General features: G+C 35.6%; 2 protein-coding genes across 2 annotated transcripts in view; both read left to right on the plus strand.

The window, feature by feature from the left end:
- Nucleotides 1-1,187: 1,187 nt before the first annotated feature.
- Nucleotides 1,188-14,001, plus strand: part of LOC123671464 (photoreceptor-specific nuclear receptor-like) — a 106,532-nt gene continuing 93,718 nt past the window's right edge. The window contains exon 1 of the mRNA XM_045605321.1: nt 1,188-1,269. Coding sequence (XP_045461277.1) covers nt 1,188-1,269 — 82 coding nt within the window. The remainder of the gene's footprint in view (nt 1,270-14,001) is intronic.
- On the plus strand, nt 4,238-5,695 carry LOC123671465. Its single transcript, XM_045605322.1, has 3 exons — nt 4,238-4,689; nt 4,743-4,964; nt 5,015-5,695. The coding sequence occupies exons 1-3, from the start codon at nt 4,489-4,491 to the stop codon at nt 5,678-5,680; spliced, it is 1,089 nt and encodes a 362-aa protein (XP_045461278.1). The 5' UTR covers nt 4,238-4,488; the 3' UTR covers nt 5,681-5,695.

Here is a 14,001-nt window from a genome sequence, read left to right on the forward strand (position 1 = left end):
ACTGTATATAATTGCTTATGTGATTTCTATTAACATGTGTATTTTTGCTATAATTTTCATATTAGGTATGATTTATATCATTCAAAATTCTACAACACTAGAGGGTCGAGTTTCAGTATATCATTCTAGTTCTTGAATCATTCCAGTATTTTTTGTATTCGTAAATATAGGTATTGTTTGTTTAATTAGGACTTCCCTAGGGTTTTTCCTTTTGAATATTTTTCCCATATCATACTCAAATATTCAACATTTGAGTTTTTTTTCACCAGCCATGTGAAGATTTACCAAGCAATTCACACGAATTTTAAGATTGAAACTTTCGGCTGAAAAGGATTCGATTAGTTGCCTATCATTATAATTTTTGTCACACACATCCGTAATGACAAAAAATTCCTTAATATAACTTAAGATATCAATTTACAGTACCTATTTACACTGTTATATATGATATATTAGCATGAATTGAATATTGAATTTCCAAGAAATTCAAGAACAATGACAAAAAAACAAAAAATGACGGTCATTACTCGAAAGTTATTCACCCTGTATATTAGATTATTATTTTAAAATACGGTAAACTAAAATAAAAAATCGACGTGTTTCAGGATTATTTCTTAAAATGGTCTGTTTAGCTAAAAATGAATTTGTTCCATACTTTACGGACACAGTGTATGTACCTACATACTGGCTGCAAATTCTCATCAAAATATTATTATGGATTTGAAACATTTGCCTCGAGAAAAATGGTAATTTGATTCTTAATGAATAAAAAAAATCTTTCGTGGAAACAAATGAGATTCGGAACAGAAACTTATATCTATAGTCGTGGGTTTTCATGGTTGATAATATCTCAGGTTTTTTTCATGAATCAATGTCACGTTTTCAGTATAGGTACTTAATATTCTTCTTGAATTTTCATGAATAACTTGAGCTATTTCAGTTAAAATTGAATAAATACCGCGAATCATAATAATCTTACAATTTACAATTTGAAGATTAACTATTCTTCAGCCATTGCATACTGATAGATACAAATATAATTATTAGAATGAACATTTTTCTTCTTGCCTATTTGAGAAGAGATTGGTAATGAAATTAGCACTTTACCTTTAAATTTTATTTGAAATGTCATATTATTGCAACATTTACTATGTTTCTTCAAATATATAAATTTATTTTTTGCAGCAATGGATTGTAGTATATCACAGACAAATACAATGTTACCATCTTTACATCAATCATGTTCACCAGAAATTCATCAAGCCAATGGTGAGTGCAGTAATTTTTATTTGGTTGAATTATCGAATATATACAATGTTCCTTCATTGACTTGTCCCACAGTATCATTAGGCTCCATTAGAGCTATACGAGGGAGGTCTGATAAGTACTCACCCTAGAGAAGAAAACCGGAAATTCCAGAGAAATGGCGATTCCTTCTAGCTCGACGCACTTAACCCAGATATTCTCTTTTTTTTTAACCCGACTAAAGAATGCGTTTTTGAGAGGTCTGCAAAGTAGGTCTCCGTCGCGACTGTAACCTTCTCATTCGACCTTAATTTCTTCGGTGTCGAATCTCTTCAATAATTCTTAATAGTAGAGATCTGTGATCGTTTTACCCTTCTCTAAGTAGTCGATGTAGATCACACCTTGTGAATCCCAGAAACGGTGGCCATCACCTTTCCAGCTAATAGGAAAGGCGTCGCATTTGTCGGGTAAAACCCACAGTTTGAACTTTTCCTCGATTTCTGGTGTGTACCTGTGGATCCATGTTTCGTCGAAGGTCACAAAACGACGCAGAAACTCCAGCGGATTGCGATGAAACAGCAGATCTTGTTTTCCGGAGTGAGCAAACACCCATCGCGCAAATAGCTTTTTCATGCCCAATATTTCAATTAGGATGTGACCAACGACCAACCGACCAACGCGTTCTTTGGAGATGCCTACTGCCTCAGCTATCTCACGCACCTTCAAACGGCGGTCTGCCAATGTGCGACCATGTTGAAACTCATTGAACCAAATTTTTACGGTTGCCATCGAAGGAGAAGAGTTACCGTAGTTACACAGTATCCGAGCGCTCTTTGATTTCGCTGCGTGCTTTCCTCTTTCAAAATCAAGAATCGACCGAAATTGCTCTTTTTCCATCTCTATACGCCCAGGGCCGTCGCTAGCCAAACTACCGCCCTAGGCATTGACCCATTTTGCCGCCCTGCAGAATAATAAAAATTAATATTGGATAATCGGGGTCCAGCGCCTGCTCAAGCGTTTCTACCACCCCGGCAAAAATACAAATCGGAAACCTTTCAGGTTTGCGATTTTGTAGTAAGCCAAAGAGGGGGGAAGAGGTTTTTGGGTTTGATGTTGGTTTGGTGAATTTGTTCTCAAAGATTCAGTGTGGAAGTGTGAAAAACTCCGCACTTTTTCATAAAAAGTATTTTAGGAGGGAAAAAATGTATTTTAATTGTAATTTTTTTTTTATATGATAGATTCAAATTTTAATCCAATAGATGATTTAGGATAGGTGTAATGCAATAAACAATAAATGTGCCCAACTGAATTCTAATGAATAAATGATAAAATATATGAATTGAATTCAGGTTTCAGATTATCCGCTGAGTTTTGACTATATAACGCTCGAACAATACTTTTTTTTTCTTTGATATGATTGAATTAAACAACCGGATGATACAAATGAACAATTATTTTAAATTCGAATAGGTGTTTCAGATATTCACGATGCAAATATGTTCAAGATTAGTAAATTTGATAAAAAAAAAATAATAATAAATCATTAGTGAAATTAATTTAAATGAAAAAAATAATTCGTTTTTCCAGTAATCCAGATTCTCCAGAAAAATTAGATAATGCCACTCTCCATTATTTGCCGCCCCTCCAGAGCGGGCCCTGCAGTTTCATGTTCCTAGCACAGTTTCGATTTTAGAAGAAGCTCGATATTTTGTTTTTTTTTAAGATTATCGGATGATGCGGATGAACCATTATTTAATTCGAATGCGTTTACTCCCAACACTAGATAATTTGATATAAATAATGAAGAATATTATTAAATAATGGAATGTGGTATGAAATAATAAAACTTCTTATATTTCTTAAGAAGGATCAGTTGGAAGCGATGAAATGGAATTGTTTTCTTATATTTTGCATTCCATTCTGAGGAATCAACATTCTGATTAAAGAATTGAAAAAAAAATAATCCAGAACCCCAAGTGGCAATACAATTCGCCAACGTAAAGCGAACGCCGACAAGCCTGATTAGTGCAAATGTATATTTTAGCGTCAATAACTCGTAAACTGCACTATGAGGGGATCACACCACATCTGGATATTTATAAGTATAATGTATAATGCGGCACCTTTGATGGTTTTTGATGTTAATTAAATTTGTCGCTATTTCTTCCTGTTGTTGCTGACTGCATAAAATCTCATTTGATACTTTGAATTTCTAAACATGTGTTTTTTGTTGAAAGTTTGAGGGTTTTTGGCCATAATCTTCCACGCTGGTCGTGCGTGTTGGAAGATGGTTGAGGGATAGTTAAGGACAATAGAGTTGGTGGGAATTTGTGGTGGGACATGATTCTCCAATGTATCGGATTTTGGAAGAAATCACGGCTCGCAAAGGCAGGGGCGCACCTGTCTCAACTGGGATTGTTAAGCGTGTCCTTCCGCTACCCAGATGGGCAGATGGAGAGAACTTGGGGAGGTCTATGTCTAGGAGTGGACAGCTGGTGGCTGATGAAGAAGAAGTAGAATTTTTGTTGATCAAGCTTGAAATGCCGCCCTGGAATTTTGCCGCCCTAGGCGACCGCCTACCCTGCCTACCCCCTAGCGACGGACCTGGATACGCCCACTTCCACACTCGGTCAAAACAAAACTAAACGTCCGATTCGGCTGAAATTTCAACAGTGGCCGTCTACGGACCACTTGAGCGTTGGCGGGATGACATCAAGGAGATCGCAGGAAATCAGTGGATGAAAAAAGCACGGGATATGAAAACATGGAAGAGTTTAGAAGAGGCCTATATCCAACATTAGATGTCAAACGGCTGAAGAGAGAGCCGTCCACGATGATGTACTAAGTACACGATAGTAAATTTGTTTTGCGATAGTTACACCATCTTCCGGTGATGCTGAGTACCTACTCGTACATTCGCAAATTGTTTGGAATAGTTATTTATGTATCAAGGGAGATAAGAGGGTTTTAACCACAGTGGGCAATAGATTTCAATCCCGAGGGACGTAAGTCCCGAGGGATTGTTGCGTTGCCCGAGGTGGTTAAAATCCAATAACTCACAAGATAGATAATTAATTTTATTTCATACTGCATGAAATATAAAAACCAAATTGTTTTGGTTTTCAGAACAAAACGAATTATCTTTATTAAGAATTAAGTAGGCATGGTTGCCATGGAAATGTCACTGACAACATTGTAGATATTTGTCATATCGTGTTTCTCATCATATTCAAATTTGTGAAAATGAATGCAAACTCAGAGAGAATTGAGATTTCAAGAGATTTGTTGGAAAAGGCTGAAAAAGCTCGTTCCGTACTACTACTGACAAAGTCGGAACTTAAGTACAAAAAGGAATATGACAAATTTCTGCAGTGGATGGAAGTTAACCGTATGGATAGTAAAAACACGAGTGAAACTGTAATGTTGGCGTATTTTCAAGAGATGGTATCTATTTATTCTTTTAGTCTAATATGTGAATTGGTTTATTTTTCTTACAGTCTGAATTGTATAGTCCTAATTCGCTGTGGACTAAGTGGTCAATGCTAAAATTGATGATGAGAATACATGATGACATAGATGGAAGTAAATTTCACGAATTGGAAGCGTTTCTCAAACGCAAAAGTAAAGGCTATGAGCCAAAAAAGTCTAAAGTGTTTAGTCGGGAAGATATTGTCAAATTTTTGAAGAATGCGTCTGATCAAAAATACTTACTTCATAAGGCATGTAATGCAAACTGTAACGATTGCACATTTATTGTTCTGTTTCACAGGTAGTTTTGATTATGGGTTATTTCGGGGGCTGTAGATGTCAAGAACTTTTGAATATGAAAATTAATCACATCGAAGATAGGGGCTCTGTTATGGTGGTTGACATTCCGGAAAGTAAAACAGATATTCGTAAGAGATTTACTATTGTGGAAGAAAACGAGTGCTCTGCATTGAGTCTAGTGAGGAAGTATATGCTTCTACGTCCATCGGGCCCGGAAAGATTTTTTCTAACGTATCGAGGAAAACGTTGCTCAGTTCAACCGGTTGGAAAAAATACATTCGGGAAAATTCCAAGCAAAATTGCTAGTTTTTTGGAATTGTCGAATCCAGAAGCATTCACAGGACATTGTCTGCGAAGGACTTCTGCGACTGCCTTGGTCAATGCAGGAGCAAATATGACAACATTGAAGAGACATGGTGGATGGCGAAGTTCAACGGTGGCAGAAGGGTATTTGGCCGACAGCATGGAATTGAAAAACAAAACTGCAAGAATGTTAGCTGGCATGTCAGATGAAAGAAGGGAAACAACTTCATGTTTGAATACAGTCATTAACAGTGACAACCGTTTAATAGAAAATCCTTGCAATTCGGGTAACAACTTTAATGGTAAATTCGACAAATGTCGGTTTATTTTTGTGAACACTTTAGAGGGAGTTAAAGATCTATAACTGCCCTGTTTAACTCCCAAGGGAGTTATGACAATGTTTATAGTTACGGTAACTAAGCATTTATGCCTTTGTAATGTATCAGTATGAAATAAATATTTTTAATAACATATGATTATCGTAGGTAATTGCACAAGTGCATCAAAATTACCGATAATTTTGCATGACAGCGTGTTGTCATAAAAACTGCATGAACTCATTTTCATTTTTGGAGAAAGAGCCCGACACCGAAGGTGGAGGGCTCTTTCTCCAAAAATGAAAATGACCGAATGCAGTTTTTCAAAGAAAACACGCTGGAATGCGAAATTATCCGGTCATTTTGATGCACGAGTGTAATTCGGGGGAATATTTCCCGAATAAACTGTTACATCAATTGTCAAACTGGTGTAGAATTGAATTGCCATAGATTCTAACTGTGTAAGATGCATAGAAACTATGCATCTATGAACAGAACAATTATCGCAGTGCAGTTTCGCTTCCTACAATGCAATTATCGCTGTAATTTTCGATAATTGTTCTCCAGATACATAGAATTTTTGACAGGAGGGAAATATTCTATGTTATTACGAAGACATCTTGGAAATACTACATAAGTGTAAATGACCAAACATACGTTTTTTTCTTATGGAACAACCTATTTTTTATTGAATTTCTAGATTGATTGAAATAAATAAAACTAAGTTTGTTCGGAGTTCAACATGCTTGAATCTTTCTGTTTTTGAGATACCTATTCCGATAAATAGTAGTGTCTTTGGGAAAACCTAATAACTCTGAATCAATAAATTTATCTGAATGAGATTTTGAATGTTGATTCTAGAAAAACGGAGGTAAGAATTGATTTTTTTTTCGTGAGGAGGGGAAATTCGTTAAGGACACCACCGGTGGTGGAACCATCCAGGCATACCCACCAAAAACCCTCCTCGGTGCATCAGCATCTGTGGCTATTAGCACCGGACTGACTTTTTTATAACCACTGCGAACTCTACTGGGTGTTCGAAATAAGACTATTCATTGATAACATATTGAAATGTTAATATCGGGCTAATTTCAAATGGCACACCTGTATTTGATTTTTTTTTCATAAGATAGCGAGTTTATTATCCTCGAAAAATTTTCTACCTCATGAGAAAATGAAATATAGTGTACGCCATTGGGAAGGCACCCGATAGTAACATTTGAATAAGTCATGAATGAATTTTCAGCACACAGTAGATTTCTCAATGATTAGCAAAAATGCAATAGGTACTTATTTATACCTTCATCCTTCTAGCTTTCAAAACACCCAAAAGAGAGAAATCTATAAACTATAGGTTTAAGTTCGGGACTTCGAGCAGACCATCAGATCTTCCTATCTATTGTCCTTCAAATTAACCTCCACATATTCTGTAACCATCCTATCATTGTGGCTTGGAAAACTGTCCATTTCAAATCAAATTAGGCGACGTTGGTTCAGAGGCATATGTCTTTAAATAAATCAAAAATTTCGTTATCTAAAAAATTTACGGGAATAGCAGAATTCAAAATGGAATTATTAACGGTCTGATGAAAATTTCATTTCTTATCATGACTAGCCATACATCAACCCTGGACACGTGTTGATAATGAGTTGTAATTTGGATTATTATGAGTCCGAATGTTGGAATTGCGGAAATAAAATATTTCAGAGTAAAGATCTCCTCTTCGGTCTAGAACATTTGGTCATATCTCCAAGAATCTAATTGATTTAGATTCCATCTACAAAATCTATTTATAATCTAATCGGATATTGAACAGGAAAGGGGTATGGTGAAATGACTGAAGATGATTCCTTTTCAGAATGGTTTTTTCCCTTAAATCCAATTGCTGTCCTTTCCTCATTGGGATGTCGATTATCACGTTTTATATACTTTGTAAAGTTTTCGTTCTGCCAGTTCTTTCTTTATTTGGTAATCTTCGATTAGGACATTGTCGTGCATATTTTTGCCTAGCTATACGAGCGTTTTCATTCGAAAAACCTTAAATAAATAAAATAATGAAGCAGAGTTATTAGTTTGTAGTGTCATTTGATATATACTCAATGAATGTTCAATGTAATATTGAGGAAAGAACGTTCCAGTTATCTGTCAATTAGCTCTTTCCTAAGGTAATAAGCTATGCATAATACGTGCGAAAAAAAAACTAATTTTTACAATCCGTACTCTTGCAAAATAAGGATCGTAGTAAACTAATGTGACGGTAGGCAACGGACAAGTTATTGTTTTAATGATGAAGAGGAATGAAAAATTAGATCAGACATTCGACAGAGTTGGCAAAAAACCTCTGACAAACGTGAATCTTGTATAGTAGGTACTTATATTCAAAGTCAGTACTGGTTGTTGAAGTCTATCAATGGCAAAACATATTTATGTGAGGAGTAAAAAGTAAAAAGAGAAAAATAGTATATTATTCAACGAGCGGTAATGTAGGTCATAACTCACGCAGATGATGTTTGCAGCACGAGCCGCAGGCGAGTGCTGTAATTCATCAAGTGAGTTATGACCATTACCGCAAGTTGAATACTATACTTTATCTACGACTATATCAATAAATACTAAGAAAAAAATACAGACTTAGAATTAAGACAGAAGGAACGGGAAATAAACATAATGTGCTCGATCCCGTACAAGAGAGATGGAAACTTAGTGCTACCAATCACAATCGAACTAGCTTCGGCTAGCTCGAATCCAGTACATCGTACAGACATAGAAACCTTAATAATTGCCTATAAAAATGCATTAAAATATACCAAAAAATATTCCCTGTAAACGATTACGATCTTACTGCTACACCAATCTTGAAAATTTTTTCAAACTCCTTTATATTTTTTCGGGCAATTAATTCTGTATGGTAACATTAGCTGTTTGTCTTTTGGAAATGTATACCTTTATAATATTTCATCTTCACTATCTGAAATAATCGTTTTCAGCAAAACATTCACAATAATTAGATATCAACTTAATTTGAAAACGTCAAAAGTGACATTCCCTCGGACATTCCTCCCCTCAATAACAATAATGGAATGTTCCCTTTCGGCCAATCGAACAGAAGTAGAGAAGTATAGAAGCACAGATCCATATTTTCCAATTTATAATAGTGAGTTATAAGTAGTGAGTTATTATAAATCACGCTGTTTGTTAATAGATACTATTAATTGCTCAAAAGCAGTTGAATAATGAGTTTATAATTCAATAGGAGTAGATAAAGTAATTTATATGTTTGTATATAGTAAGTTATTTCAGCCATCGTGTAACGAACAAAACACGACACGAACGGCACAAGTGATTGTACACCAATGAATTCATAAGCACTCTGCGAATACCAGTCGTCTAGTGTGTGACGTCACGCCACTTACACGTACTATGAAATTAATCTTCCAAGCGCAACTTCAAAGTCCCATAACTTTTTCATTTCTGGAGATATTTCAATGATGCTTCCACATTTTTGTTTTATTTTACTTGAATTTTTAGAATTAATCCTTAACAAAAAAATGAAAACTAGTCCGACGAACTGAAGGGACTAGTTGACTACAACAACGTGATTAGGATTCCAACCTATCACGAAGGTCACAGACTCAGTTTCAAATACATAAAAAAAAGAGAGACTCTTCTATGAGAGAAAGTCAACTAGCATGGACAACACATGTAGATGAGATCTGCAAAAAAATCTCAAGTATATGTATCTTATTAGAAAGATTAAGCAAATAACTACGCACCGAACAGCTAAGACTGCATGTATATGCTCGTGTACACAGTTATCTCACATACAAAATTCAAGTCAGTCAACAAGAGAAGTCTTCAAACAGCAAAAAAAGGCTATAAGAGCATTAAAGGGACTGGGTAGGAGAGAGAGATACAGAAATTCATTCAAAGAGGAAAAAATACTTACGCTAACTTCAATATTCATTAGGGAATGTTTGAAGTAACAGTAATACATACACCAACACAAGAAGTCAATGAATTCAAATCAAGATCACCATGAGTACTATACGAGAAGAACACATCAGTTGATAACACCATTACATCACTTAGACCGGATACAACAATTTTTTGACTACTTGGGGGTAAAATTCTACAATTCCCTCCCTTCAAGAATCAAAACCCTGCCAATGAACAAATTGGATTGAACCATCAAAGAGTTTTTAATAAATGGTTCTATTTTATAGCATAGAAGAAGAAGTTCGAGTTTGTTAAAATATGATTAATTTGACATAACAAGTAAGTTGATATTCAATAAATTTTACTATTACTATATTATTACCATAAGTACCAAAACCAAGATATACAAATAAAAACTATTACTACTATAAGTACCAAAACCAAGATATACAAACAAAAAAGGTCCCATAACCTAAAAGCAGCAGATTATAGATTTAGTGAGTAGGTCGTGTTTTTCAAGCATAAAACACACTGTTCGATCTTCATGAGGTAGTTCGTACATGGATTCCCTCTGTTAAATAAAAAAAATTCAGCTGATAGATATATAATGCGTTTCACGCCTAAATTGCATTAGATTACTCGCTCTACGGCCTACGCACTATCTTCATATAATTAGGTTATTGAATATTGTTAGGAATTCAAAATATTATTGTAGTCGATATTATTCAAACATTTTGAAGTAACCAATGTGGATCCTTTAGGAAAACAACAGACGGTATCTTATTTTAACGCGTCATAATACGTTTACAATTGAATAAGTGATCTCAATAGAAGTCGGCAAAGCGTGGCCAAATTAATCGATCTTCTCTTCTCTCTAGTAGTCTCTGGTGTGTTGGCCTCAAATTGGAAGGACTAAAGAGAGGTCCTGTTTATGAAATCAACTTACACCCGAGTTAACATCTCTGTATTGATGAAGTTTGTTGAGGATTATCGAACAGATGAGGGGACGCATATGCTGGATTGCTCTTCTGCTATGAGAGAGAGTTGAAAGTTGAACTGTTGAATCCTGATCTTCCATCATTAGGTTTTTGAAGTGGTAGGCTTCATTAAATGAAGCCCCAATTTTCTATGAAAAGATTGCAGTTATATTTATATTATGTATATATTATAATGAAAATTCGATGCTAGTGTAGGAGAGCGTGGGGTAATCACGGACGGCGGGTAATGACGGACACTAAGATTTTCGTATGTTAGAAAAAAAAGTAGATATTTCGAATGACTCAATCGTGTGTCGAACAGTAACTGGTGAGGTGAGGCTGCGCTCGTTATTCAAGATAAGTTAATTTGTTATTTTTCTTGTAATTTAATCTAATTTTTCAGTTAAATTGTATACTTGTATAAAACTCCTTGCAAAACACTGTAATCTGAAATTTTGTTGTGAAGGAAGTACTAAACATGTAACTCATTTCAATAATCACCACATGCATTGTCAGTTTCTAACCACTAAAAACTATATAGTTTCACGAATTAGTGTGTATCGGGTAATGACGGACCAATTGAGTGGGGCAATCTCGGATGTCCGTGATTCTTGAAGCAGAACAAAAACAAGGGAAAAGAAGAAAATAAGATAGTACCAATAAAAGTTTCGAAGAAGACCATGTTTTGTTTAAGAAAAAGAAATCCACTAGAAAATCTACGAAAAAGAATATTATTGTATGATTTGTACTGAAAGAAATGAAAAATATGAAATTCCAATAATCAAAGACTAGCTTTTATATGCAATAAGTGTAAAAGCTAAACCCATGAAAATTATACCAGTGGTGAAACCACGTCCAGAGGATTCATCTATGATTTTTATGCCAATTAGACCATGTCCGTAATTACCCCACATGCTGCGGGTAATCCCGGACACCAAGGGTTTTGCTTTTTCTTCAAATTTTGATTTTATATTGAATACTCGCTCTGCTCGCCGAAGGGGCTCCGCCCCTTGGACCCCGTCACTATGCCGGTAGATCCTTCACTGGGTATCCCTCTAGAAAATAAAAGATTTTTTTCGGAAACCTTGTATCGTTAGCTGATTTCAGACGATTCACTCGGTATACTATGCTGATTCTAGGGTGGAATTCTGTATGATTTTTTTTCCTAGAACATACCGTTTGGCCCTTGTTCACATGAAAATATTTGATGCAAATAACTTTCCATGACGACAAATCAAGGGCGGTCCTAGCCTTCAATTTTGAGGGGGTTCGCCGTTATGGGCTTCGAGTATTTCTATGGGACCAAATCCCAGATCATACCGATATCAAGCCTTACCTCTCAAAAATATTTATATTTAGATATTCATATGAATATTTAGGTATATAAGGCGTACAACTTTGCGTCCGCCGTTTTGCAATAGATGGCTGTAACGGTAAGTGGTAGTAGAATAGTTATTTATAATACAAGTGCAGAAGGCATTGATATTCTTCCACGAGTTAAAATTCAAAAACGAGCCACGAAGTGGCGAGTTTTTGAATGAACGAGTGGTAGAATGAGCCTTCTGTTCGAGTATTATATATTATTTTCTCTAATTCATTGCATTCTTATTGAAATTAATGAAATATTTCCATAAATATCATTTAGTGATGTTTGGCTTGAAAAATGTTGGTTGGCAGAACTGATTTTTTTTAAGGCAAATTGATGAATTGGCGGATAAAGCCGTGGCGGAAAGTTCGGAGTACCAACATATAATAATGAAATATAACCATGAAAACTGTGCTTTTCTGATATATTCTCGCACGATTTTGTTCCACAAGATGTGGAAGAATGAACGGAGTAACCACAGAATTAGAGAAATAAATATATCGTAGATGTCATACAATAAGTTTAGGTATTTGTGAACATAACGCCATTGACATGTTAGTCGATTTGTGTCTGCATCATAAAGTTATTCACGACTAACCATGTTAGCTTACGAGCCAAATTCTCGTCATTTGCGGGAGGTTTCAATTTTCTACTAAAATATGAAAAAATCCGCGGCTGAGGTTCATCGAATGCTTTCAAATACCTATAGTGAGAACGATATTGGTGGAAGAACGTACCAACGATATTGTTTATGTCTAGGTTTAGTTATTTTCTGGTACATCTGTAAAATGGCTTGTTCCGTTTGATTAAATAAATAAAGAAATAGATGAGTGGTTTCAACGCTTCAAGAATGGTGATTTTGATTTCGAAGACCAGCATCGCGGTGGAAGAGAGAAGTTTTTTGAAGATGCAGAATTGGAGGCAATAATTGATCAAGATTCATGTCAAACGCAACAATAATTGTAGGATCAATAGGAGTGACACTAAAAGCCATTTCAAAACGCCTGAAAGTCATAGGAATGACTCAGAAACAAGGAAATTGGGTGCGGTACGAGTTGAAGCCGCGAGGTGTTTGAACGACGTTTATTTACTTGTGAACAGCTGCTTGCAAGACAAAGACGGAAGGGGTTTCTGCATCGGATTGGGACTGGAGACGAAAAATGGGTTCATTACGATAATCCCAAGCGCATGAAATCATGAGGATATCCTGACAATGCTTCCACATCGACGGCCAAACCGAATATTCACGGTTCTAAGGTCATGCTCAGTATTTGGTGGGACCAGCTCGGCGTAGTATATTATGACTGAAAGAATCACAGGCGATCGTTATCGAACGCAATTAATGCGTTTGTGCCGAGCATTGAAAGATAAACCGCCGCAATACAACGAGAGAGAAGATGAATTGATTTTACTGCATGACAATGCTCGACCCCATGTTGCGAAAGTAATCAAGATATACTTGGAAACGTTAAAATGGGAATTCCTACCCCACAACCCTACCCGACGTATTCTCCAGACGTTGCTCCCACGGACTATCACTTGTTTCAATTAATAGCACATGGCCTGGCTGAACAACACTTCCGATCTTATGAAGAAGTAAAAACTTGGATCGATTCGTGGATCGCTTCAAAAGATGACCAGTTTTTTCAATTCGTACGCTGTCCGAAAGATGGGAGAAAGTAGTGACCAGCGATGGGCAATACTTTGAATTATAAATGTATAACCAGTTTTTTACAATAGAGCCTCGAATTTCGCAAAAAAAGTTTTATCCTTATGTATTTGTTGTATTATAATACCATTATTTACTTATCAGGGTTTTAACCATTCAGGTAGAAATTTAAAAAAAAATAGATTGTTTGATATGAAAAAAAAAAGACAATTGGCAACTACATCACAAAATCTAATTTGGTCTTCAAAACTTTGAACCCTTTGAGAACCTTGTAATCACAGCGTCCTCGTCAACATCAATGTCCCTATGAATGTTCAGGAGGACAAAATACTCCATAAAAATGGAAGCAAACTACTAAATATGTCGTTTTCCACTGAATTTTATTATTATCCTCTATGATAGAAAAACTTTATTCAAAT

This window comes from Harmonia axyridis, chromosome 1, assembly GCF_914767665.1.
Source record: "Harmonia axyridis chromosome 1, icHarAxyr1.1, whole genome shotgun sequence".
NCBI classification, from domain to species: domain Eukaryota; kingdom Metazoa; phylum Arthropoda; class Insecta; order Coleoptera; family Coccinellidae; genus Harmonia; species Harmonia axyridis.

Bases quoted from the DNA above. Each gene is read 5' to 3' on its own strand.
- LOC123671465 (XM_045605322.1), top strand. From the start codon at position 4,489: ATGAATGCAAACTCAGAGAGAATTGAGATTTCAAGAGATTTGTTGGAA. The intron at 4,690-4,742 runs GTATCTATTTAT...TTTTTCTTACAG, and splicing joins TGGCGTATTTTCAAGAGATG to TCTGAATTGTATAGTCCTAA. The intron at 4,965-5,014 runs GCATGTAATGCA...TCTGTTTCACAG, and splicing joins AAAAATACTTACTTCATAAG to GTAGTTTTGATTATGGGTTA.